This window comes from Molossus molossus, unplaced genomic scaffold (assembly GCF_014108415.1).
Source record: "Molossus molossus isolate mMolMol1 unplaced genomic scaffold, mMolMol1.p scaffold_m16_p_12, whole genome shotgun sequence".
Taxonomy (NCBI): Eukaryota; Metazoa; Chordata; class Mammalia; order Chiroptera; family Molossidae; genus Molossus; species Molossus molossus.
Window position 1 is genome coordinate 92,794,793 of NW_023425347.1, and position 27,741 is coordinate 92,822,533.

General features: G+C 55.9%; 1 protein-coding gene across 4 annotated transcripts in view; it reads right to left on the minus strand.

The window, feature by feature from the left end:
• PAX7 (paired box 7) overlaps positions 1-27,741 on the minus strand; it is a 96,600-nt gene that overhangs the window by 66,662 nt on the left and 2,197 nt on the right. For 2 of the 4 annotated variants that reach the window (XM_036256587.1, XM_036256589.1), the window contains exons 2-4: positions 26,728-26,963; positions 26,016-26,145; positions 25,048-25,182 (exon numbers count right to left, since the gene is read on the minus strand). In XM_036256587.1, coding sequence (XP_036112480.1) covers positions 25,048-25,182; positions 26,016-26,145; positions 26,728-26,963 — 501 coding nt within the window. The remainder of the gene's footprint in view (positions 1-25,047; positions 25,183-26,015; positions 26,146-26,727; positions 26,964-27,741) is intronic. The other 2 variants (XM_036256588.1, XM_036256590.1) reach the window with 1 other exon arrangement.

Sequence of the window (27,741 nt, forward strand, 5' to 3'; positions counted from 1 at the left end):
GCCCCGTGCCAGCGGATGGGGGCAGGACGGCTATGCTTCCCTTTCTCCCTGTTCTCTGCCAGTCGGAGGGGAAAGGGACCCGGGAGTCACCTGGGATGGGCTGGTGGCAGTCGGCCTTAACTTCAAGGCCATGTACAAGTCATGTCACACTTCCCGGCCTGTCTGGAGACTGCCAGTCTGCTTCTCTCTCACCCCGGGCCAGGCTGCGGCTTATCTGGAGACTGTCCTCCAAGCCAGCAGCTGTATTTCAGGAGGGCCAATTCCTCCGCGCGGCTCTGAACTGCCCAGACTCCAACCAGCTCAGCTGCTTCCCAGCAGGAGGCCTGAAGTGACAGCCTACTGCTCTGGTCCTCAGTCTTACCGTCTGTGAAATGGAGAGCGACGGCTCCTTGGGTTTTCCGGTGAAAGTCACAGGGTCAGGCACATCAGTGCTCAGATCCACAGTGACAAAACCACCGATAAAACCCACTGCGGATGAGGCGTGGAGCAGGAGGCAGTCGATCACTCCAGCCTCCAGAAAGGGACGTCCTTACAGCCCCGCAGGTGTGGCTCAGTGGCTGAGCGTCGACTCGCACACCAAGAGGTCACCAGTTCGACTTCCGGTCAGGGCACATGCCCAGGTTGTGGGCCCGATCCCAGTGAGGGGCATGCAGGAGGCGGCCAATCGATGTCCTCCCTCATTGATGTTTCTCTCTCTCTCCCTCCCTCGCCCTTCCTCTCTCTAATATCTTTTTTTTTTTAAAAAAGGTGACATTAACTGTTCAAGTCTGGAGCGTGCCTGTCACACAAGGCCACCTGCTCAGAATACACGTGTGTATGGAATGCACCCTTCCCCGTGGAGAAACGCCTAGAGCAGACTCCCACGCCAGTCACGGTTCACTCTGGGGGTGCGCAGGAGGGGGTGGCGAACTTTTCTATACTGTCCCAACGTTCGCCTTTTCTTCCCCACGATAAGCATGTCATTCTTGTTAACGAAGAGTTAATGAAGTGTTTTGGGATGTTAGAAACCAGGAGTGTTTTATTTTCTAATTCCAAGCGGAAATCTGACCTAAAGCTGCAGCCTCTCTCACGGAGCAAGAGAACCGGTGAAGAATGAATGAATGAATGAATGAATGACCTGAAGACGGAATGAGGAGCAACTGCAGGCCTTGGGAAAGGTCCCCTGATGCTGCCATGTCACTGAATGTCACTTAGCACCTACTTCAAGGTGGCTGGGACAGGGTCATCACCGTTGGGCCCATTTTGAAGACAAGATCACAAAAGCCAAGTGGCTTGGCCTTCGGAAGTGCTCACTTGAGGATTTGGGAAAGTAAAGCTCCCCCTCCCCGCACTCGGGGTCCTCCCAGCACCTGCAGCCCCCAGAAGAGAGGCTGCTGCCCTGGCCCCTGAGCACCCACCTGTCCCCAGTGAACTGCCATCCTGCTGTCCAGCCCCAGGGCAGACCTCCGAGGACGCGGGTGCAGGCAGAGACCAGGGACCCAGAGATAAATCCTGCCACTCTCCAGCTCCAGGCAGCTGCTCTCACTGCTCCCTGGAAATGTTCTTTGATTTCAAAACAGGCTGGAGTGTAAAACCAATAAAGCCTCCTGTGCCCATAAACAAACAGGCAGCCGCTGACCTCCCCTCCCAGAGCCCTCCGCCCACCCCGCACTCTCAGGCGCAGTCAGAGGGCAGGGCTGAGCGCCATTGTTCCCGGTAATTAATTGCAGTAATAAGGAGCCGCACTGAGCTTCAAAGGCCAGGCTGGGCCTGGGAGCCCGAGCCCCGGCCCCGTGTGCAGCCAGAAGCCGGCGTAGGCACCAGGCCCGCCTCGGGCACCAGCCCCTCACTCTGAGGACCTACTGTGTGCAGGCATGGCACCGGGCACTCGGCTTTTCCCAACAGGGGGGGTGGGTGTCATTCACCCTACTTTCCAGGTGAGGAGACTGAGGCTCAGAGAGCCCGTTTCTTGCCTGAGGTCACAGAGCAAGGGGACAAGCTAAGTTCACCCAGAATGCAGCCCCCGGGAGGCTTCCAGAACGTGGAACGAGAGCCTTCGCTTTCCCAGCAGGAAGACGGGAGGATTACGGTCAGTGCAAGAGAGGCGGACACGCCACGCAGGTCTGGGTGGGCGGTGGTGGTGGGAGCAGGTCAGGAACTTTCTGGAAAGGTGCACGGGGAATGTGTTTGCAAAAATGCAGAGAAATTGCCCTGGCCGGTTTGGCTCAGCGGTTGGAGCCTTGGCCTGCGGACCAGAGAGTCCCGGGTTCAGTTCCCGCTAAGGGCATGTACCAAAAAAAAAATGCAGAGAAATTTATTTCCATCTCGTGGCCCCCAGATCCTGTGGCCTCCCACCCTGGGCACCTCTCACACTGAATGGGGGTATCTGTTTGCCTGTCTGTCTCCCCCCCAAATAAGGGGTCCTGAAGGCACGGACGCCCGTGTTGTTCTCTGCCTCACCCAGCACCTGGCATTTAGTTCGCACTCAACAAAGGCTCACTGATGGACAAGACACCAGGGTGTTAACTGTTTCAGTTGGTGATCACCCCCCATTCTGTGCCCCCCGATTTAGCACATTTTTCTTTTCCCTGTAGCACTGTTGAGCCCCTCCTACTGGGCTCGGGGGAGCTGCCTTCACCCACATATTTCACTCAATCCTTACAAAATCCCTACGAGGACAGTGTGTTTAGCTCCATTTTACAGGTGAGAAAACTGAGGGTCAGAGAAAGGAAATACCTTCTTATTTGGGGCGTCAGCTGCCCACTTCTTCTCCCCTAATTCTTTCCACCTCCTGAGCATCTTCACCCCCCCCCTCCCTGGCCACGCCCTCTCCAACCAGGGCGGAGGTGGGGCCCCACCTCCGAGCCCTTCTGGTTTTTCGCTCAGGATTCCTGAGCCCACGGAGCGCTTGTTTATAGCTCTGTTGCCTTGGTCCCAGCTCAGGTCACCTCTCTGGGGTGAGTGGGAGCTTTTGAACGTGTTAAAAGCAGGTTACAGGGGTCAGGGGTCACAGCCCTTCCTTGGGGGAAGTTCGCCTGGAATCATCCATGAAATAGGGACTCTTATCTTGGGGGGAGCAGGGGGAGGCGGATTTCTTAAATTAGGATGATTCTTCAGCCACCCACCCCCTCGGTCTCTCTGGACAGACTCGGCATCTGGACTTCCCTCTAATTCTGTCCTTACGCCAGAAAAAAAGAAGGGGTCTGGGGACAAGCAGAGCAGAAATGAAGGGAGGAACTGAACATCTGTTGGAAGCCTGCTTTGTTCTGAGCAAACTTGGATTTGAGAGGCATCTCCTCTGTTTCACAAGTGGGGTGACAACCCCCCAAAACCACCCTGTCGGCAAGTGGCCAAGATAGAACTGGAACTCGGGTTGGTCTAGAGCAAAGGGCCAAGGCCGAGCTCCTGCTGCCAAATAGGAACTGGGTCCTCCCTAATGGAGGCTTCATCCGTGGGGGCAGGGCCCCCGAGGTGCCCACGGGAGGACGCCCGCTCAGCCGCCCAGCACAGACGGCGGGTGTTCACGAGCCCTCCCCAAGGTGGTACCACGCAAGTGCAGGGCACACCACCCTTCTCTGTCCTTTCACAGACCCTGGTCCCTCCCTCCCAGCCTGTGACCCCACTTGATGACATGCTTGGAGGGGTGAGCAAAGATCTCGTCCCTGCACCCCAAGAAGTGGGGTGACCAACCATCCCAGGTTGCCAGGACTGGGGGCTTTCTGGGACGTGGAACGCTCAGGGTTAAAGCCAGGACAGTCCCAGTCTGTCGCCCCCAGCGAGGCAAGGCAAGATGCCGAGGCTGGGCTCCTGCCTCTCAGACCAGAGCGATTTCCTTCCACCTGCTACTTGCCTAACCCCCCCTTCCCCTCGCCACCACTTTCCCCAGGGGGATGAACACAAACACCCTCCCGGAGGGAAACCATTCAGAAGGTGAAGGTCAGTGACACAGGTCTGCTTCTCTAGCCCATGACCATTAGGGACACTCCCTCTCCAGCCCCTTCAGTGCCCAAGTGAAGACAGGCATCCGACGGGGAGAGGAGGAAGGGAAGGGAAACGGGGAAGGAGCTAGCCTGGCCGCTCAGCAGAGGCCTGGTGCCCCTCTGCCTCTATACTGCTCATGTGTCTCAAAGGTTCTGGATTTAGGAAGATTTACTGAGCACCTACTGGGCACAGAGTAAGATGCGGTTAACCAGTCCTCACCCTCCAAAAAAGTTCTAATGTGGCACAGGAGAGGGACGTACCGACTAAACTCACCAGGAGGGTGAATCTGCAGTACACACAGGTACACATGTGTACATACAGGCACACACAATTACACATACACTATATACACTCATATACGTTATGTACACACAGGCACACGCATGCACACACATACACTATACACGCTATGTACACACAGGACACACACTTGCATGCACACACACTCCCCATCCCATTCAGAGGGAATGAGGGGTGTTTTCTGACTGTGGCTTATCTGAGCCCCAGCCCCCTCTCCTTCCTCAGTGACCATCCAGAAAGGATTTTCCCAAGGCCACTTCAAGTCCCTGCACCCCAGCCAGATCTTCTCCCACAACCTCGCCCTGTCTTGTGTCCGGAGTTCAGGTCTCCAACCACGCTGATTCCCTCCGAGGCAAGTCAGCCCCATGGCTGGGCTGGGACAGACCTACTTTTCACCTCCACGGTCCTGAGCGCAGCCGGAGACAGCCCAGCCGGAAACGTCCCTGAGAAGGACACTTCCTTCTTGCTCACTCTGCCCCAGTAACTTGGGGGGACATAACACGGACCCTGAAGGAAAAGCCCACACGAGCGATGTCACACATAAATCCCGATCGCAGCCCTAGTGCGTAGTAAGTGCTCAGTAAAGGTGGCGATTATGATGAGCGCAGACAGGAAGTGAGGCCCTTCTCTCCTTGTCCAGAAACACCCACCCTGGGGTCCCCTCCAAAGGCACAAGCAGGCTGTGCTGGCAACATATGGCTGGAGGACGGCCGGGAGAGGGGGCGGGAAGGATGGGGGAGGAGGGCAGGTGGGGGGCAGGGAAGAGGAGGAGGAAGGGCGTATTTAGGAAAAAAGAAAAACCCACACAAAACATACAGAATTCCAGCCGATTATTCCTCCCGCTGCAGATGTACATGAATGCAGGGGAGGTGGGGCGGAGCCTCGGGCCCGGAGAGAGAAAGGCCGGCAGTCCTTTTAACAAGCCGTTGTCTGGCTTGATCTTGTCACTCTGAAGAGGGCCATTGAGAGGTATTCATGCGTCGGCCCTGGGGGGACAAAAGGGCCCAGTATATATACTGACTGCTCAGTTGCCTGCGGCCGCGGGCCTTTGTCTAACCTTCCCTTAATAAACTTTTGGGAAGAGTTCATCAATCCGCTTCAATAGCTGATGTTCTCATTTTCAGAGAGAGAAGAAAAATAGCAGAAGGCCGGCATGGTGTTTTTTTTTTTTTTTTTTAAAGAGGCATTCTCAATGAGAAGGGGAAAGGGAGAGAAAGGGGGAGAGAGCCTGTAGACACCCCACTTTAAAGGGAAAAAGGACCCATCACAGCTACAGCCACAAATCCTAAATGGAAGCCCAGACAAAACCGCTATTCATGGGGCCTGAAGTCCGCGGATCGGAGGGTCTCGGGCGCTGGGGCTGGTCCGCTTGGCAGCAGCAGGGCCGGCTGAGTTCCCGCTGCAGGGAGTCAGGGTGGGGGTGGGGGAGAGGAGGCATTTCTTAGAAGGAAAGTGTGGCTTAGAGGCACCAGCAGGCAGGAGGCCCCCCTCCAGCCTCTTTCCCATCTGGGGTCACTTGGTGTCCTTCCCATCAGATGGTTTTGCAAACTAGAGGTGTTTTTGTATTTTTTTTTTTTTTTTAATCTAGGGCAGAGGGGACCGTTTTTTCTCCTCTAAGCAGTTTTTCCTTCTCTAAAGCAGGTTTCTGCTTCTAAAGTCACAGGAACTCAGCTTCAGGCAAGGGTAGGGTTCAGTCCCCAGCCCCTCTCGGGGAAGCCTACACCCCCTCCGCTTTGCTGTAGGCTGTAGGCAGGCCCCGGGGTTCCTCACAGGGAGAGAGATGCAGGCATGCTCCTGCCGTCCACGCCGCGTGGGGGCTGGCTGGGGGAGGACACAGAAGAGAGGCTATTCCTACTTTTTGTACAGTGACAGACACCACACTGGTTTGGACTCATTGTATGCGTTAACTTCTTACCACGATCCTACTTTTAACACGCATTGTATCGTACTCATTTCACACTTGGGGAAACTGAGGCTCAGAGAAACGATTCCCCCATCCAGGGTCCCATAGCAGGAAGCTGAGGTGAGGTCCCAACTCAGAGTCTTATCAAATCCAAACTTCAACGTCTAAACCTTCCATGTTGAGGTCTCATGGATAATAATAGCTACCAGTAGTTATGCTCCTAAACCGTGCCAGGCGTTGCTGTATCGTGACTGCTGGGTGCACATATTCTTCCAGCAGCCGAGAGAGACGGGTCCTATGATCAGAACACCCATGTTACAGATGGGGTGACTGAGGCACAGAGCGGAAGACACAGGCCTGCGTCAGCCAGGGCGTGGCTGATTCCAACTCCGACTCTGGGGGTGGCCTTCGGTGAAAGGCAGATACAGAAGGAAGGGAGGAGATGAACAAACAAGTCTGACTTCTGCCCCTGCCAAGCCTCAGAGGTGGGTCTCCCAGGACCTGGATCGGCTTTGCAGTGAGCACTCCCAGACACGGACACACACACACACACACACACACCCCTCTTCAACTCTCCCCAGTGGCTCTAGTTCAATGTTTTACAGGCCTAATGAGTGTTGACAAGTTTAATGAGTTTGTTTTAAAGAAGGGAGGGGGGACCTGGTCAAGTTGAGATTTCCGAGTCAAATGAATTAGTGGAAGCCGCCAGACTTCAGCTGACAGGCCTGGAAACCCTCCCGCGGACTGCAGCCCGGAGCCCTGGACCCAAGCTCCCCTCAATGGGCCCTGGGCCCCAAGCCAGACACTGAGGGCTCCCGGGACCTCCGAGTGGACCTCGGGTGCCTGGGTCCCAGCCGAAGCCTGTCTCTTTATCTGGCAGCCCCCCCGCCCCTGGTGGGCACTTCTTCTGCTGGACTCTCCTCCCCCACTGGGTCCCCAATGAGAAATTTGATTCAAACCCACTTTGGCACTTGTTTGCATATTGATTGCGTGGTAATTAAGTGGCTTCATCTGCGGAGGGGACGCGCCACCTGCATTTCTCAGCTTCCCAGTCGTGGGCTGGGACCGGCCACCGCCCTGGTTTCCGACCATGCAAACTGGCATCCAGGGAGACCGCCTTCTGGCTGCTAGCGGGGAGTTATGTTCGTGTGCGTCTAAAATAGGATTCTTAATTTTGTTTGCGGTGATGACTTGCACACACTTGACCAGCCAGACAGAATAGCGGAGTTAAAATTAAATCGTCATAATCATGTCCAAAACAAAGGCGTATGTGCACTCGGGCCGGGGAGCTGATGTCCCTGGGACAGAAGGCACCAGCAAAGCAAGATTAGTTCTCCCTTTGGCCCCTGCCAAGCCTCCTGGGGCTGACCTGAGTCTGGGACCCAAAGCTGCGGAGGCCGGGATTCAAACTCCTGCTTCTTTCTCTAGCCCTGGTCTTGGGCAAGTGACGTCCCCTCCCTGAGCCTCAGTTCTCTCATCTGTATAATGGGACTAGTGAGACCTGTGACGTTCACAGGGTTGTGGGGCTGAAGAGGCTGTGCCCTGCACACAGTAGGTCCTACACAATCCCAGATGTGCTCTCCAGAGCTGCACCCCAGCCGGGAATGAGCACGACCTCTCCAATGAGCACAGCCACCTTCCAGCCCACACGTGGCTGGGGTTTTTCCTCCCCTTGCCTGGGGAGCCCACGATGTGCTCAGGTGGCAGCTGTCCCCTTGCCGGTCGCCAGGAGAAAGCGGGCGAGGGGGGACTAGGAAAGGAGAAAGGTATCACGTCCCTGGGCTCTGGTTGGCTTCATTATGTCGTGTTTTCTCGTCCATTAAGGAGAACAGAGTTGGAGCTGACACATCTCGGGCTGGGTCACAGCATCCAGCTGTGGTTCGGGCCCCCTCCCCAGCTCACTCTCTCTCACATGTGATTATTTACTGGAATTTTCTCCCTGGGGGGTGCCCCTCCCCTTTCCTTAACTTCCCCCTGATCTCTGGTCTAAGGCGGAGGACTTGTGAGAAGTGCTCTTTCTAGTGAGAATTTCTCAACAGACTGTTTTCCCTTCCAGCTGGGAGCATGGGGGTGGGGGGCAGTTGAGGAGGGCAGGGAGGGGGATGGGTCACTCCCAGTCCAGCAGGCAGACCCTGTGACCTGCCTCTCTGGACAGGCAATTTCTTCACTTCCTAGGTCTCCCCATTGTTCAAGGCTGCAGCCAGCTGTGGGCGTTAATCTTCGGCGGCGTATCTGCAATCCCCCCAAAGAAAGGGCCTCCTTCGAGCCACAGGGCTGGGCTGGGAGCCCAGGGAATGGATGACGAGGCTGAGATGCCAGACGGAGCCTGTGACTGCACACTCATCCTCAAGTCCCTGACGAAGGCATCACCTCACACTGGCACTTAAACCTTTTGCTGTCCCTTAAACCTTCCCTGGGGTCCCCTGATTTCCCTTGGTGGCTCAGCCACTGGCTGGCGAGGTGACTTCAGGCAGATGACCTGACCTCTGTAAGCCTCAGTTTCCTTTCTGTAAAAGGAGGGCAGATGCATTCAGAGTATGGACAAATGCCCTGACCTTCACCCGTGCATAGAGGAATGGACATGTCCCCACTGGTACACATATACCTTCTTCTCCTGCGACACAAGGGGACATCCACCCTTCGGCACCAACAGAGGCACACCCATCAACACAGCCACACTTTGCATCACAGGCACAAACCCCCACACAGCACCAACACAGACAAAGCTCCCCACCCAGTCTACCTGGGACCCTCTACTTCCTTCCTGACTCCCATAACACCACTCATCAGCAAACGTGTGCACACAGTACAGTCTCAACAACAAATACAAGAAATGATGGTCCCTTGACAGAGACCACAACATCTCCCTTCCAACACACTCCTAAGGCCAACTGAGGCTTCTCAGGTCAAAATCTCACCCACAAGTCAAAAATGTGGGCAGGGCACCCCATGCAAGAAAACACAATGGCAGGTGCTCTTAATGAATCTTCCGTGAATGACAAGCCCCTCCTTCGAGAGACGGGAAGCCGGACCCAGGGACACAGGACCCAGTGAATTAGGGGAGGGCATTTCAAAGTCAGCCACTGGAAGAGCTTCCTGGCCAGAAAGCTGGTGTCACATTAACAAGGGTCTGTGGCACCGGGATTCAATTACTGGCTCTGCCACTTGCTGGCTGTGTGACTCTAGGGAGCTGAGCAAACCTCTCTGAGCTCTGCTTTCATTTGCAGAATTGGGATCATTGCTACTCAGGGCCAGGGCTGGGGGGTTGAGATGAGGCGTATAATGCACCTGGCATGGATCAGGACACGTAGCAAGAGGTGGGCAGGTTGAGTGCAGGCTGTCAATGAGATGTACCTGCTCGTCAGTGCCCTGCTTGTGCCTCAGTTTCTGTGTCTATAAATGGGTATCTTAATAACCCTCTTTCTAGGTGCTCTTAGGAGGATTTCCTAAATTCATTCCTATAAAGCACTTAACCCAATACATAGCACGCAGTCAGCATTCAATGGGTTATTCTCCTGAGGAGGTTCCATAAATGACGGCCTCCTTCCTGCCATCCGGGTCTCAGGTCAGATTATCACCTCCTCTGGGCAGGCCTCCCTGATAAGCCGTCTACATCGCTTCCCAAGTCAGTCGCTTTCTATCCTCTTTAAGCCCTTGTCCACCTTCTCAAGTGTGTTCCTATCCCCGGATGTGCTCGTTGCCTGGCTGCCCAGTGTGCCAGCTCCGTGCTCCGGGGGCTGTGCAGTTCGAGGCTGTACTCCCAGCCCCTGGAGCAGTGCCTGGCACATAGTAGGTGCTCAGTGCTCAGTACATTGTTGCTGCGAGGAAAAAAGTGGGAGTCCTAGCTCCACCTTCCTGGGGTACCGGTGTGGGGTGGGGAAGAAGCGTAGTGGAGGCTGTCGGAGGAGGGCCCTCCCTCTCTGCCCCTGCCCTCCCTGCGCACCCTCTCCCTCCAGAATGTGAGTCCACCCTGCTGGCCAGGATTTTCTCGCTGCCTCCTGCCAAGGGGCCTGTGAGCCTTGATGGGTTTACCTGGGTGTTAATCCCCCAACAATCTCCCCTGGCCTAACCCCAGAGCCAGCCTCCATTCTTGTCCTGGGTCTAATTAAGCCTCAAATGCCACTTCCCCTTTCAGACCTGGCTGCTCTCTCAGAGGCCAGGCAGGTAAAGCCCAGCCTGAGCTTTGAAGCGAGGAGGCCGGAAGCCCTGGCAGGTGCACCAGGGGGCGGGAGGGACTGAGGGGCCTGAGGAGGGGGAGGGGGCTCTGCCTGTCCCTCCTCAGAGAGGACAAACACCTGCAAACCTCCCCACGCAGGATGCCTACCCTGTTGGGGACTCTGGGCCCTAAGGGACCCAGGAAAAGCTAAGGTTCCCTGCCCAGGAAAATGCATACACATACACACGATTGAGAGTTCCATCCTGGTCACCCCTAAAGCCTCTACAGTCCCAGGTTAAGCTGACGTGATGCCACTTCCAATCTGTATCTGTATCTAGATGGATGGGTAGACCTAGATATCTAAATCTAGACGGCTGTACTCCCAAACTCAACGAGACTACCTCTGGGAAAGAATTCCCACTTTTAACATCATGTACTTTTTTTCTGATTTGAACTGTTACAAGCACATACTACTTTCGCAATAAATCTTTTAAAAACGCAACAAGCCCCGGCTGGTTTGGCTCAGCAGCTGGAGTGTCAGCCTGCGGACCAGAGAGTCCCGGGTTCAGTTCCCACTAGGGGCATGTACCAAAAAAAAAAAGCGACAAAACCAGATATGTCTACATTTTTTTCGCGTTCCTGATAGAACAGAGTGCGCCTGACTTGGGGAATTCTCATCTTAGACACCTTTATGAGTCATTCATTCTGCACAAGTGACTTTCAGGTCTTCTCTCTCGTTTTCGCCAGGCACATCCTATTTTTCCATTGATTTTTAGATAGAGTGGAAGAGAGGGAGGGAGGGACAAAGGGAGAGAGAGAGAAATATGGATGGGTTGCCTCCCACATGACCCCAACTGGGGCTGGGGATCAAACCTGCAACCCAGCTATGTGCCCTTGACTGGGAATCGAACCCGTGACCCTTCGGTCCGTGGGCCGACGCTCTAACCACTGAGAACACCGGCCAGGGCCAGGGCTCTTTCTGTGTCACCGAGGCTGTCTTTAGATGTAAGGGCTGAGGGCCCAAAGCTGAGATGAGAGTGACCGGGAGGCCAACACCAGGGTGTGGGCAGGTGCTAGGGACAGCAGGACAGGGGGTCTTGCCCTGTCAGCTCCCTTGTTCCCAGCACAGAGCCCTTGCAAATCAGTAATAAAACGTGAGGGACTCAGCGACTTTAGAAGAATGTTCCATTCATGGTGCCTGGTTCAACAATCTGGAGACCAGGTCCCTGTTCTGACTGTGCTCTCGACTTGCTGTGCAACAAGGAACAAATCCCTTCCCCTCTCTGGGCCTCAGTTTCTCCATCTGTAAAACAGGGTACTGCATTAGACTAGAGGCTCTCAACCAGGGCAGCTTACCCAAAAGCCACTGCCCGCAGACGTCCCACAGAGACAATGTGCCCAGGTACCATGCTTTGCAAAAGCACCTGAGTGACTCTGGGACACGCCCTTCGGCCCTCCTGGCCCACGGGTCTTTCCATCTCCCACATCCTGCATCGAAGCCGCCTTCCAGGACCGTGCCAGCAGGGCGCTGCAGCCCAGCCTCACAGAGAGGGCCACGGCCTGCCCTGGGCACACAGCAGTCTGGGCAGGTGGAGCCCAGTGTCTGGAGCCCAGCCATGCCTGTTCTCCAAAGAGACCTCCCAGCCAGGAGAGCAAGTTCTCTAATCAGGGAAACAGAAGAGGAGGGGAGTCATTTGTCACCAGATAAGCGATATCAGCTTATCTCTGAAGCCCAATAACCACAGCCTGGGGCTCTGATTCCAGGCGTAAACAGAGTATCTCGGTCCTCCTCCTCCTCCAGAGTAGCTCAGATAGGAGGTGCTCTCTGCTCCTTCCTAGGACAAAGCCCCGTCTCACCAGTCTCCCCTATCAATGGGGAGCACTGGTTTTCCTCCTCCAATGCACACATGCCCAGAGTGTCAGAGCTCGAAGGACCCTCACCTGCTGCATCACCTCCTGCTTGGAACCCCACGGTGCCATGGAACACAGTTTGAAAACCACTGGGCTCCTCATGCCTTACCATTGTTCAGACAAAGGGGCAAGGACCAGAGAACTTAAGTGGCTTGTCCGCTGTTACACAGCAGTCAGTGTGAAAGCCAGGGCCACGCTGAGGGCCAGTGGCGGGCAGGTCTGAATCCAACGCTGGCCACCAAACAGCAGTTCCTTTCCCTCTGGGCTTGACTGTTCCTTGCTACTGAAAGGACTTTTCCCAGAAGGTGAACAGAGCCTTCAGACGGCCGAATCTGTGGCACCCGCCCAGTCTCAAGATCCCAGTAGGAGCTCATGGGTGCTGGGAGTGGGTGCCAGTGAGGGGTACTGGCTTGAGCCACAGTTTCCCCTGGGCCTGAAGATCCAGGGTTCGTGAGGGATAGAGGTGGTGGTGCTGGGCTGCTGCTGCCCAGATGGGGCGAAGGAGAGCAGCTGGATTGTGCCCTTCAGGCCTCTTACAGTAAAGACATCAGGTTCCTGCCGCCCCTATTAGGCGAGGCCCCTCCTACCCCTGTTTCCTTGGGCTAATCTCTGTGCTTGTTTCCCCCTCTGTGAAATGGAATTTACAAAGGGTGATGGACTGCAGGGATGGGACAGGGCCATACTTCAGCTTATGTTGCTCCCCTCCCAGGGCAGCTGCAGCAGTCCAGTTACCTTCCTCTCTTTTGGGCTCACTCATGCCACACCTTCCGGACCTCAGCTTGTCCATCTGCAATGATCAGCTGACATCTCTGGCCTTTTCACTCTGACTCACCCTTTGGGATCTCAGCCTGGAATGGAATTCCAAGGTCCCTTTCATGGATTTGGTAGCCAGCCACCAGTTCCCACACACCTGAGTATGGCGGGTGGGGGTGGGGAGTCTGGGAACAGCTGCTTCCCCACCTCCTCCCATCTCAGGCTGGGGCTGCCCTGTCCTTATGCCCCTCCACTCACCCTCTGCACCCCCCTCTGTCACAGCATGACCCTTCCAGCTGGTCTCTCCACACCTTCTAGTGCATTCTCTGCTCCATCCAGCACTCCCTTGCTGAAATCCCCTCCTTGGCTCCCCACAGCCCGTGCAATAAGTCCTAACTCAGTCTAGAAAAACCTGAGTTAAAGGCATGGACTCCAGGGGTATCACACCAACACAGCTCACACAAAGTAGGGCTTAGTAAAGAGTAGTGGGATGAATGAATGAAAAGCCAGATGCCTTCAAAGCACTTCCAAGTCATCCCATCAGGGCTGAGACCTCCCCTATTTCAAGGGGAGACAGCCATGCTTAGGGAGGGGATGCGACTGGTATGTGTGTGGGGGGAGGGGTTGTCGCATACCCTCACCTGCCTCTCTTACTCCTGGAAGAGGGTTCTACCATCACCCTTAATCACTACACAGTGAGTGTACCCTCACCCTCCCACTCTGCTCACCAAAGTTGCCTGGCCTCTATCTGGAAGGGGATCAAACTCATTTAACAGTGGCTCCTGGGCCCCAAGAACTAACTGGCTCTGTTTCTGCCTCTCCCCCTGGCCTTCGGATGAACGAGGAGCTGCCCACGGGGGCCATTATTTCTTTCAGATTAGGAAGGGCGCTTGCTGTTTGTTCATTTGCACATGGTTGAGCACCTCATCCCCACCCCACCCCAAATATGGTGGTCACTTAGAGATTCACAACCGCTCTACTCTCTCGAATCACAGGAGAATAGCCTGGAGACCGAAAGCAGCCTGGGGGAGCAGAGATGGAAGGGATGGAGAGCAACGGTATCCAGCCTCCCATTTGTCCTGATGCTTCCCAAGGCACGTTGAAGCTGTCCTCCGTGGGACCATTTCACAGACAGGGACACGGAGGCTCTCAGGCACTTCACTCAAAGTTACCCACATCTTTCAGGCTGGGGGTGGGGCTCCTCCTTCTCCTTCACCCCCACCTCCCTGCCCCACTCAGGCACCTCCTCTAGGGCGTTGCAGAGGACTTGCGCCTGCCCAGCACGCGGCGCAGACCCGCGGGGGGCCACAGCTGGGATGACCTTGGGAGCCTGCTTGGGTGCCTGTAACTTTCTCCTCTCCTCCACCACCCCTTCCCCCAAAATGCCCCCGACTCTGGGGGCGGGGAAGCGCGTCGAGCCCGCCCCCCACCCCCACCCCGCGGGCCGCAGAGGCAGCTGACCTAGCAGAAGCTCAGCAGAGGAGCCTCTGCCAGGCTGGCTTCCCCTCGCCCGGAGCTGGGGTTTTGTTGTGGGGTTTTGTGCGTCCGGTTTTGTTCGGTCTCCCCGCCCCGGCCCCGGCCCGGCCCCTCCCCCGCCGGGCTCCCGGCGCGCCCGCTCTTGACTTCATCCACTAAGTCAATAGCCCGGGCGCGGGCGGGCCGCTCCCCCGGCTGCCCCCGCCCCGCGCCGCCCCCCGGTTTTCTTCTCGGGATAATGGGGGCTCTTTGTGGCCTAATCAGCCTCCTGAGGGGCCGGGGGGCCGGCAGCGCTCCCCCCGCGGCCGTCGGTGAAAATGAAAGCGGGATTAGGCCGGGCCTCGGCCCACAGCATAGTAAAGCGCCACCAGCATTCGCCCCTTCAAAGCCCCTTTCGGGGGTTTGGTTACTTTATTTCTAAAGTTGTTTGTATTTCTAAAGTGGCCATTGAGCGCGAGCGGGGAGGGGGGCGGCCCGGGGAGGAGGGGAGACTCTCGGAGCTTCCCTCCCCACGCTAGGACCCGCGACGTTTCCAAAGCGCTTTCCAGGCCTTGATTTCCTCCTGCCCCGGGACCGGACGGGGGAGGGGCCCTTACCCCAGTAATCAGAGAGGGAAACTGAGGCTCCCGCACCGAGTAACCCACGCAAAGCTCCACACCAGAACAGGAGCCCTGGGGATTCGAATCTACCCACGCAACTGGGAGTGGGGAAGCTTTCTGAAGGGGGGACACGTAAAGGGGCATTTACAGCGATAATTACTCCCAGGCCGAGCGCACCAGCTAAGCCTCTCGGGTGTCGCCTGTCCGGACCATGGAAGGGAAAGTCCCAACTCAACACAATTTGACCTCTAGAGGGAGAGAAATTTAGCCCTATTTATTAAAGAAAGTTCCAGAACCCCTCTTCCAGCACTTCCAGTAAATCCCAGAAACAATGGTGCAATATCTCAGAATCTTTCCCATGGCCCAAGATGGGAGGGTGCGGGCAGAGTTTGCATTTTGGCATCTGCCGAGAGCTGGAGGGAGGCTGGAAGGAGGGGTACTGACTGGGGCGGGGCAAAAAGCCGAGGCAAAGGCGCCCTCCTCCCACACACATACCGTGGAGTTGCTTTACTATCGGACTTTCTGACACTCGGAAGTGAGTCCAAGCTCAAGATTCACAGGCACAGGCGAGGAAGAGAAGGCAAGGATGAGGAGCGCAGGGGGTGGGGGAGGGGCCTTAGTGAAAAGTACCGGGAGACCTGCCGCCTGTGGACCAACAGGGTCTGCGGTGTCCGTGTTTACGAGGGAGATGACCCATTTCTGCAGGCTTCCGCTGGGAACCAGAGAGTTCCAGAAGGTTCCTGAAGGGCTCCCCTGACCCCCACCAACCCTGAGTTGTCCCTCTGGAGACGAACTAGAGCTTGAATCTGCTTTTCGTGTCTACGCAGCCCAGATAAACCCGGTGCAGACTTCTAGGACACGTTTCCAGGCGTCAGGGCTTGATCCCTGTGCCACAGTCTCCACGCGAAAGTGTACACCGCACACCACCCACTCGTACACCCTGCAAAACTTGGCCTGAATGCTGCTTTCTCTCCACTTTCCCCAGTCACCTAGACGCCCTCGGTCTGAGTTCGAATCCGCAGCCACAGTGATCCCTCCACCCGCGCGGAGACTTAGGACCGTGGGGAGGGCCCCACGGAAAGGCTGCCGCCCACACTTCTGAGGCTCCGCTGCATCTGAGTACCACCAAAAGGAACCCAGAAAAATTCAGGGTGGAGTTTTCCAAGCTACCACTGGCGCCCAAAGCGCCACCCCTTTTTCTGTCGGGTCTGGGGCCTCTTTGATCTTAAGTCTTTTTTTGGCTTCAGACAAAGAGCGCTGTCAAGGCGAGAGGCTCGGGAGACCCCGGCCCACCGCTCCTCCCTCCTCCGCTCACTCGAACCCTCGCACTTCCAGGTCCTGGCTGACGCCTAGGACTATGGCGGTCAGGTTGGGGCTGCCTTCCAAACTGAGCCCCCCCAACCCATCCTGATGTGCTCACACACAGACCTACACACACACGCAAAACATTCACGAACACCCAAACACCGAGACAGCCTCGCAAGGAGGCGGGCACGCTGGGATAATACCACACAAACACACCTACTGGGGCACGTCTGTTTCTCAGGGGCTTGTTTGTTTTAGTCAACCACCTGGCTCAGAACTCCGTGAACGCAGGAACCGACTTGTCTCGGATATCCCTGGGCACTTAACACAATCCCTGGCACATAGTAGGTGCTCAAAAATTTTTACAGAATGAATCAAGAAATTCACCCTCATTGGACATCTTCTCCTTCTCTCCCCCTCAACGCCAGTCCTGCCTTCTCTCTTACTTTCTTGGGACAAAGGAGGAGCCTGGTATGCTCACCTTTGCATATAACAATCTCGGAAAAGACCCTCCCAACAACCAAATGGAGGGGGGATTGGGCTGTGCCCTCTCTTTTGGAAAGGGGAAGGAAGCAGCAAAGGACAGGCTGAGGGCAGGCTCTCAGACTCATACCTCCCAGCCCCCCAATCCATGGCCTCATCCAGGACTCCTGCTTCCTGAATCAGAAGCTCCATCAAGAGTACCAGAGTCACCAAGAAACAGGTATATGTGGAGTTCTTTATGGGGTGTGGCCCCCCAGGAGCCCAGAGACCCCTTTATACTGCCTGCAAAATTCTGCCTGTATGAACCTGTGTGAATGACCAGTTTCTTAGGTTTTATCAGGATCCCCCAAAGGATAAGAAACTTTGTCTTAGTCCAGTTGTCTGGGTTTTCATGGGAGGAAACAGAGCCAGAGAAGATGACAGAGTCCAGGTTACACCGCTAGTGAGTTGGAGCCAGGGTGGACACTAGAACTCTTGCTTCCTGGGCTCACCACAGTGCACTCTGCCCCTCCGGGATCCCTCCTGCCTTGTACAGTTGGGTTCAAATGGAGATGGGGAGAGAGGGCCAGCTGAAGAGGAAATCCAGCGCTCAGTCTCCGGCAACTGGTGGGAGTGAACTGGACCCAGAGCAGCATGAAGCCTTCAGCGCGTCCTATGTTGTAACCTTGCCCTCACCCTCCAGTCTGCAGCGTCCGAAGCTGGGGAGTGGCGATGGTGGCCTGTGCGTCATCTTTCCCAAAGCTGGCAACTTAGAAGGGGCGGTTGCAAAAAACCGGAAGGTGCTGAGCCTCACTCTCTCCGCAATGAAACCTGGACTGGCCTGTTTCTTTAGCAACGCTCTAAATAAGGGTCCCTGCCCCCCTCGCTCCGAGTCCCGACAGAGCCAGGAGCGCAGGCTGGCCCATTCCTAGCGCCTCGGGTCCGAGCCCGAAGCCCGGGCCCCCGCCTGGGGGTCGGCCTCCCTCCGGCCCCACTGGCCCGATTCGCTCGCCTATAATTAAGCGGCGGGATCGCAGCGAGCCGCCGGGCCGCGCTGTAATATGATGAACTGCCTTTGTGTCAGTGTCACCGAAAGCGCTTTCTGATAAGGGGAAGCCGCAGAGGATCAAAAGGAGGACACTGGTTCGCCCGCCTCCCGCCGCCGCCGGCTTTGCGCGTTCGCCCCTTCCGCCTGCGCTCTCCCGCGGGCTGTCTCTGGGTCCCTCGGCCTGTCCTGATCGGCCCGACCCAGAGCCAGCCTTTCGGTGACTCTATCTCTTTGTCTTTCTTCTTGCTGCTCCGAGCCTCCCGTGGCCTCTCTGCCTTGCTCGGTGCCTGCAAACGCTCTAGTCGGGCTCTCTTCTCCCGCGCTCGGTCTTTCTCGCTCTGAATTCTCACGCGCGCTCTCCCCTGACGCTCTCCTCCTTCTGACTCTCCTTCGTCCCACGTCTGTGGTTCTGGGTCTCTCCGGCCTCTGTCCATTTCTCCTTGGTCTCAGCCCGGGTTCAAGCCCAGCGCACCTCCCCACCACCATCACCCAGGGCCAGGCAGCCAAGTCTTGGAAAGGTTCACCAGATGACCAGCACTCTCGGGGAACTCTGTCCTTCCGCAGCAGGCCTGCAGAGCTCAGCAGCCTTGTGCAACCCACCGTCGCTCCTCTGCCCAAAGGACAGCCAGGGGAGCTCCAAAGGCGCCCTGGAGGGTCTCATCAGAGCGCGACTTAGGGGGCACACGGCTTCCCGTCACACTTCCAGAGGCTGCCTCCGCCCCAGACGCTTTCCTCTCCCCCAGGGCTGAAGTCCCAAGTGCAGCCAACCCCACCCCCCTTTGACATTCCCGTCCTTACACCCCTTCCTCTGGCTTCCACTTCCCCTTTGCCCTCGACCCCTCTCTTCCTCCCCCAGGCCCCTCCCCTCATGTGCTCCTACCTCTCCCCCACCTCCCTCCCCTACCGGCTTTCTCCGGACTCCATCCCGGCATCGCCTCCCCTCTCCCGCCCCCCCCCCCCCACTTTGTTTGAAGTTTTGGAGAGATCTACTAATGGCGAAGTTTCCCCCTTAGGTCACCGTTCTGCCTTGATTCGATTTGGGAAGGCGAGTTCCCTCCCTCCCCCTGCCCGACCCCAGCCAGGGCCAATTGCTCCAGAGCAGGTCAGAAAGCCCTGACCCCATTTCCACCTTTTCCTCTTTCTAGTCAGGAGTTGGGGGAAGGGAAGGCTTAGGACAGCAAGAACTGAGGGGGCCATCCTAACCTTCCAAACCCCTCTCATATCCATCCCCAACTGGGTTTCCTAATTACCTCATTAGTCTGGAGTGGGTGAGGGAGAAGAGCTATTTTTTCTGGAATTCATGGAATGTGCCCCCCCTTGTCTTGGCCTCCAGGGCCCCAAAGTCCCTGGAGAACCTCCCCTTTGGGGTTTCTATTCTGTGCCCCTCACCAGGCACTGTCTCTCCTGGGGTGCAAGTTCCCTCTGGCTTTAGGCCAGGAACTTCCAGGGCCAGAACCAGGGAGGGGTCTTGGTACATTTTATGTTTGTATCCTTAGGTTCCCATTAGGAATGAAGTCTCATCAGCTTTGCTGACTGTGGCAAATAGGAACTCCAAAGAGGCAACCTAGATGGAATTCTCATTTGCTCGGCCTCCTCTCCCTATATAAAATTATATGTTTTTTATATAATATTACTTACATATCATGTAATGTGTAACAACTATCATTTTCAGAAATTCTTTTTTTTTTAAGCCCAAATAATCACCTTACTGCTTGAAGGCGACTGTTATATGTGCTTTTAAATCCTTCCATGTAAATTCCACTGAAAAATTTGGAAAGCTGTGAAAGGGGAGGGGGCGGTGAGGGTGGGGGAGGTTAATCCGGGTTTAACGCTGCGATGCCGTTTTAGGACCAGGGTTAGCCTGATTGCGTTATCTCGTCCCAACATTTGAGACGCCCACATTTCACCCAGCCCAGTAGCTCGGGGAGCGGCGCAGAGGGCTGCCGTGGTCGCGCCTCAGGAAAATGTGTTATTAATATCTAAATAACTTCCCAATACTGTCTGGTAAATCTCCCCTCCACCATTCCGAGTGATGAATTCGTTTGAAGTCTTCCCCCAGCCTCATCTTTTCAATGTCTGTCTCTCTCTTCTTCTTAGCCAGGCTTATTTCAAACTGGTAAATATCTAATTCCTTTAACGGCTGTTCCGTGCACCGGAGCCTTTTAGATACAAACGCCTGCAAACAGCCGGTGTGCGGTGGTGCGCGCCCCGAGGTGAACACAGAACTCACAAGCCCTGGCAGCGGGGGACCCCCACCCTGTTTAGAAATGCAATGGGGGAGAATGGAGCTGCGCTGGAACCTCAATCTGGGAACCTACCCTTTCCCTTGTGCGCCCTGAGCCCCTCTCCAGGCTCCTGGTGGAGTCCCAGAGGCACCCCCCCTCAACGCCCAGCTGTACCGCGGCTCCGTCCCCCCCCCCCCCCCCCCCCCAGTTCTCCAAGGGCTTCACTTGGTCTCTGGGGCGGATAATTACCCTCCGCTCCTCTGTTCTCCCTTGTTTCAAGTTTGTTTTCCAAATGTCTATTAGATTATATTCGTTCATTCCCCCTCCAACCTTATCTCTTTTCTGTCTCTTCTCTCCTGGCCCCGTCACACTCGATTTAGGCACGAGTTTATCTGGCAAACAGTTAGCGGACTTTGTTTATTTGCCGTGGGTTCTGGGACGACAAGCGAGCGAGCGCCCGTGTTTGCCTTTGTAATAGTTATCTCCTTGTTCTTCCTCGGCCTCAGCTCCCTCCTCCCCTCTCTCTTCTCCGGTTGGGGGGATGGAGGGAAGAAAGGGGGAGTCTTGTCAGCCCCGCGAAGACCCGCCAGGAGCCCTTCGGCTGGGATCTTCCTCCCAACCTCAGCCCCCTCGGCTCATCCCACCCACCCCCGTCACTAGGGCCCCGCGGAGCCCTCGCCCCCGCCCTCCCCCTCTCCCCCTCTGGTCTCACTAAATATCCACCACCCAGCGCTGCCTGAAGCTGGGAATTGCCCGACACCCTCCCATCTTCCTCCGAGCCCCCATTATGCGAAGCTGATCCCACTCTGAACAGCTTCAAATCCCGCCTGGACTCTGTTTGATTAGATTGCCAACCCGGGGTAATCCTTTGATTTGGTGGAGTGTCAATTACCTTTCTCTAAACACACATTTACAGAGGAGGGAACTTGTTGGTTTAAATCAATGCAGATTGTTTCTTGATAAATGGACTATCTTCGTCTCCTCCCTTGCTCCTTCTTCCAAGGCTCCTCTCCCTCTGCGCCCCCTCCCCTCTCCTCCCCTGTTCTCTCCCATCCGGTAAACAATGCCCCTTCCAGGTGTGAAGCTGGGGAGAAAAAAAAAAAACGGCGTGGGCTGAGGGGGGCCGTGCCCCCCTTCCCCTATTCATTCGCTCCCCCGGAGCCTAATTAAATTTGGCAGGTCCTTGTACACACAATCAAAACAGCTTCCTCCTGTGTAGCAAACCACCGAAAACCGCATTAGCAGTTACCGCCGCTGCCAAATTAAATTGTTTCCCACCTCCTTTTACAAGTGTCTAAAACCGACACTCGGAATCCTCCCTCCTTTCCAAGCTTTCCCCGTCATTTCCCACTCCACACCTGTACGTTTGCTGCTTTAAAAGTAAATCAAGGTAAAAGGCAAAGGAACCCAAATCTCCTGTCCCACGCATACCTGGGCCCCCACCTCAGATGGTCTTTCAGACCAGGGAAGTCAGCAAATTCTCAGATGGCCTTTGGTACTGGTACCCGCCCCCCTCAGAAATATGCACACTCTTCCCTTTTAATCCAGTTACTTTTTGCCTTATTTCATATTAATTGTGACCCTGCTGGGCTTTCTGCCCTAGAGAACAATGTGGAGCCCCAGGTCTGATCTGGTCAGTTTCAGCCTAAGTTTGTACATTGTCCAAGGCTGGAGGCTTTGATGTTCTTATTGTTATTGCTTTTACTATCATTGTTGCTTATTTCTCCACACTGGCTACCTCAGCTCCCACAGAAGAGCGGTTTGTCTGAGTGCAAACGCCTATCAAATTTCCTACAACAGTCTTCCTGGGCTCAGGTTAGGAAAATCTCGTTCCTTCTTGTCCCTCCTCAAACCCTTTCCTGGTTGGGTCCCTGGCCCTTCGGTCCCCTGATCTTCCGAGAAGGGATACGGAGGAGAGAGTCCGAATGGAGGAGGGAAAGGAACTGTCCACTTCCCTCTCCAGGTGAGCAGAGCCTGGCTGGAGCCCCTATCCACAGCGGGTCTTCGAATTCTCACAACCAACAATCCTAATAACTCAGCCTTAACAAGGATAAGAGGGGAAAAAAAAATATGAACAGCCTCATGAATATCAGCCCAAGGGAAGCAGGAGTGAGCTGTTCAGAGATGAAAGTGCACAGAAATAAAAGCTCAATTTAATCTGCTTTAAAACCCTTCAACTTAACGTTTGTGCTTCAAACTCCGAGAGTGAGGACTGATTGCGGATAAATAGTTTCTTACCATGCCTGGAAGCTATTACACCCCTCTCCAACACAGTTTCCTATTCAGCAGCCCCAGTTTTCATTACCAGCTCTAATAAGTCTTAACATTATTAAATGCCAAGCGGACGATAGGAAAAAACGGACTCAGGGAGGGATCTCTCTTTAGCGCTTAAAGAGGAGAGTTCTTAAACCCCTTCTTCCGTGGCTCCCCGCCACGAGTGGGGCAACCTCCTGAGAAAGCATTTGTCAAAAGCAAGGAGCCAAAACAAAGTTTGTTGGATGTGCACCCCTCCCCTTGCTCTGCTCACGGGGCCTCTCTGCCTCTCCCCATCTGGTCCACTTGGGTGGAGGTTGGGAGGTCTTTTCACCTTTAACTTGGCCATGATGTCTGGGGCCTGGGAGAGAGATGAGAGGTTCCAGTTCACCAGGGTGCCCATGGACTGGCCCAGGTACCACACCAGGAACTGACATGATTTGTCCACAGATGGTCAGACAACCCTATCGGCACACTGTCCATGTACACCCATCACCATGGCACTGCACAGCCAGACAGAATCCCACTTGCTCGGAATACAATCCACGCACTCCGGTCCAAAGGCCTATGGGCAAACGGTCACACCGAAAGACACACAGGCCCACAGGGCCATCTAGCTCACAGTCACAATGCCCAAAATGCCCACTGTCACTCAAACACTGCCGGGCATTTGGGCCACCAGGCCTGAGGCTTTCATTTCATCTCGCAGCTCCACAGACTCAGGCCCCATGCCCGCAGCCTTCTCGTCTGGAACTGCCAGGCTCCTCCTCTAGTCCCGGAGACGTGGAGCTTCCTGGTTCCGCCGCAGGAAAAACCTCCATCGAGCGAAGTCGCCCGGTGGCTGGTTCTGTAAGCCCAGACTTGCACTGGAAGTCCCCCGAACTCCTCTGAGTCAAAGGGATTCCCCAAACCACACAGTCTTTCCATTCTCTTCATTTCCCCCTTTTCTCAAAAGAAATGAATCTATTGTGCTTCCTCACAGACTGAATGAGGCATATCTGCGCCACACACACCCCTAAAGTCTCTCCAAACAAAACCAAATCTCCTTGCACTTCACCCAGGGTACCTCCAAGATGCAGGGTCTGCTGTGCAGTATTTGGTGGGAAAGATTATTCAAGTTTTACGCATCCCACCCTACAAGAAAGAAGTCCAACTAAGTACCTTTCCAGTACAGACTGAAGTAAGGACTGGGTCCCCCCACTACCACCAGGAGTGCCAGGGCTCTGGGCAGGCTCAGATGAGCCAGGGGCTGCTAGGCAGTGGCAGGCCTCCTGCTGCAGACCCGGCCCCTCAGCAGGCCCTGGCCCCTCAGCAGGCCCCGCACAGCGGGGTCCCAGGCACAGCTCGCTCTCATTCTTCCCTTGCTCTTTTGTCCCCAGTGGGACAGGGTTCCACTTGGGGCCCTGAATGTCAATAGCCTGCCCCGTCCCAGCTCCAGGCTGCTCTCACAAGGGGCTGCCCCTGCCCCCTCCAGCTTTCCCCCTCCAACGAGGCCAGTGGGGGCTGCGCCTCGCTGGGCTTTGTCTGTGAAGTTCACCTTCAAGGTTGGGAGAGACAACTAAAAACTGGAGAGAGACCTGGGCTGGTAGTTCACAGGAAGCAAGGAGGGGGGACTTGAGTAACCTCTGGAAGGAAACTCCAACATACTGTGCTCTTGACAAGTTTCTGCACTTTTCCCAAAGCCACTGTTTCCCAGGCTTGCGTAGCCACTGTCTTTCCTGATGCCTCCCCGCGTGTGTACTCGGGGACCTGCTTCTTTTCCTGTTGGTCTGTGGCTCTAGGTCTTCTATTTCTCCCCACGTCCTTACTTAACGCACACTTACCAATCTCAAAGACAACTACGAGGGGAAGAGGTATCTAGAAGGGACTTTCCCTTCTGAAACTTCCGGGTCAGTAACCCCGAAAGCACACCCCCTTTTCCAGGCACGAAGGCGCTTGAAAGATAAACGCCCTCACTAGCTCGTCTCCGGGTTGCTGGGCTCAGACTCCAGCTGGCAAAGCTGCCGCCGAAGGGGGGAGAGGGCGTGCGCAGCCCCAGTCTCTCTCCTTTCCTGGGATCCTCCTACCCAGGCTCGGAGAGCTTCACCTCGACTCCTGGCCCCGCCGGAGGAGAGCTCCTTCATGGTTCACCCATCTGCCTCCCACTCCGCGCCGTCTGGCTTGGACCCTGGCAACGCGGAAATGAGAGGCGGCGGCCCACGCGGCCCTCGCTAATTTTTATTGATTGCGGCGGTCAGTCAACTGTCAGGCAGGGTTTCAAGGGACCGTTTAGAGAGCCTGTGCGGGTCTGGTTAACAAATTCATTTAGGGAGCCGCAGGCCGGCTCCTCCTTCCTCGCCCCCCGCCCCCCTTGCCCAAGTTTCCTATAAATAATAGATCGACACGGACCTGCAGCCAAAACGCCAGCTCCGGAGGACACGCATCCCGGAGTCGGCTCGACCAGGAGCGCAGTTGGCGGCGCAGGGCGCACGAACCTGCAGCCGAGCTGCCGCGGGACGGCTCCGCTCCCTGCCGGGCCCCGGGGCGCACCGAGGGGGGCGCTCTCTGCCAACCCTGAGAGGCTCCTGGCTGCCCGGGGCTGCGAGTTCTGCTCAAGTTCAGTCCGCCAGTCTGGGGCGACAGAAGCAAAGCCCAGGCCCGCACACGAGCGCTGGGGAGAACGCGGACTCCGGCGTCGCGCCCGGGGGGCTCCCTACCTTTGTCGCCCAGGATGCCATCGATGCTGTGCTTGGCTTTCTTCTCACCGTCGTCTTCTTTCCTGTCCGCCTCGTCCTCCTCCTCTTTCTTCCCGAACTTGATTCTGAGCACGCGGCTAATCGAACTCACTAAACCTCAGAAATTCAAAGGCAAAAGAGCGAGTATAAGTTGTTGGGGGCAAGGGAGTGCAGGCCTCCTGGGCCCCTGGGAGAAAGTCCTGAAGCCCCTTCACCCTAACATACTGCACGGGGTCCACACCCACATTTACACCGGCACTGCCAGTCGCCTTTTGGGGAGCCTGACTCATACCGGGGTCACCCATGTGGTGGCAAGACTGGCAGAAACACCCACCTGTGCATTCCATGTGCCTGACACTATTACATACCCTGGGTGCCCTCACATCCATACCCACCCAGCGCGGCTGCTGCCAGCCCACTCAGGTGTGTCCCAGCCCTGAATGCCTGCGTGCCCATGCACACGCACACCCCACACAGGCAGCATGGTTCAGGGCCTCCACAGCTGACACCCACTGGTGGCCTGGTGGCAGCAACACAACAGAAATGGTGACTTGAGGAGGGGTGTCCAGGGAGCCCACGGAGATCAAACCTCCTGGGACAAATCCACCTCCAGACCTCTGAGACGGTGCCCAGGGAGCTTTTGTCTTTTTACCCAACTTTGTAGGCTAACTTTTTTGCCCTTCCTTCCTTCCTCCCTCCTTCTCCCCCTCCTTCTTTCCCTCCCTCTCCCCTTCCTCCTTCTTCCTTTCTATCTTTATTTTGGTTTTGATTCCCTCCTGTGAGCGCTCGAGCGCTCTCTCTCTCTCTCTCTCCCTCCCCCTTCTTGCTCCCTTTTCCTTCCAACTTTCCTCCAAGTTCTCCACCATGCATCATCTCCCACACATCCAGCGCGCACACCCGGAGTCCTGGCCGGATCCAGGCAAGCTCCGCTGGCTCAGCTGCCTTCTCACCTGAGGGCACGGTGCTGCGGTCACAGTGCCCGTCCTTCAGCAGCCGGTCTCGGATCTCCCAGCTGAACATGCCCGGGTTTTCCCTCTTGTACTCCTCTATCTTTTTCTCCACATCCGGAGTCGCCACCTGCTTCAGAGGTGGAGGTGGGAGAGTAGGAGCGGAAAGATGGGGTGGGGGGAGGGAGATACTTTTAATATCAACCTCCCAAGAGCCCCAGGCCAAGCTGGTGGCTCTGGTAGCCATGCCCTTCTTCTGAAACTGGCTTTATCCTTTCAAGAAACCTGTTCTGGCTCCAAGGAAGGCAGCAGGGTGGGATGGGGATGGGGCAGTGATAGATAATGAAACAGAAACCTCATCAGGACCCTCAGGACCCCCTCCTCACTATTTCTGGCAAGACTGAAGGAAGATTATCCCTGGTCTGGGATGATGATAGGGGGTCTGGACAGAGGTAGGAACAGAGGTAGGAAGAGCCCAGGAATAACTCATTGGCCTCAAAGTCCTGGGTCACCTAGACCTCAGTTATTTCCACCCCTGAGAAAGTCAAACAATGGGGAGGAATATCTGGGGGTGGGGACACTCTCCCACTGTATTTTCTTTAAGAAGCATATAGTCACCGGTGTTACTGAATGACACAGGGTAGTGAAAGGGGCCACAGCCAGGATCCCCCACCATGGGAAAGCCAGCTGCCTGCTCCAGGGCACAGACACTCACTCTGGGCTTGCTGCCTCCGATGGCCCCAGGCCGGATGGACCCGGTCTCCTGGTATCGGCAGAGAATCTTGGAGACGCAGCCGTGGGAGACGCGCAGCTGACGGGAGATGACACAGGGCCGAATGCCATGGTGGGCCATCTCCACTATCTTGTGGCGGATGTGGTTAGGCAGGGGTCGCCCATTGATGAAGACCCCACCAAGCTGATTGACCCGGCCTTGGCCAAGCGGGGTGGACACTGGAGAAGGGAGGGGAGGGGAGGAAAGAGAGAGGCACAGCATGAGGATGGGGAGGAGACACTGAGTACACCTCTTGCCTCCAGTTTTTCTTGAGCTGCAAACTCTGACAGCTCCGAGTTCCTCACATTGGGAGCGGTGGCAGTTCAGCAATCAGAGAAAAAAAATCGTCATGAAGCCGAAGAAGGGTCCTGCAGGGGTGGAGAGAGGGTGCACGGCTGGCTGCTAGAGTCCGCTCAGGTGCTGTAGGTCCCCAGTCCTGCCAGACTAAGGGGGGTGAGGACACACCCGAAGGATCTGAATGCCTCTGAGAGGAGGAGGAGAGACAGAGGCAGTGTGGTGGAGTCTGGAGGCTCTGGGACTATGGGTGTCTCCCCACGGGTGCACCTTGGGCTGCAGGTCTGCCTGCCTCTCAGAGATGCCAGGACCCAAGAGATGTGGCCCATCTGGTCAGTTCTATGCTCTGTGTGGTCAAGACTGATACGTTTTGTTGGGGGCCAGAAGGGGCTGGCTGATTACTAGTATTTACAGTCCCGGCCTGGGCCACAGATCTGTCCTACCCATACCTGAATAGCCGAGGACGGGTGACATAATGCTGTTCGCCACTGCCTCTGGGGACACCTGGCTGTCCCTCTAGGGACTCCCCTTGTTTCTAACCACTCTCAAAGTTCTAATTTCGTTTGGGGACCATTTGGGGACATACTCCATTGTTGGCAGTCTCCTAAACGAAGTAACCGCTTGGCCTCAAAAGTCCATGGACTGTCCCTGCAGGCTCTGAGA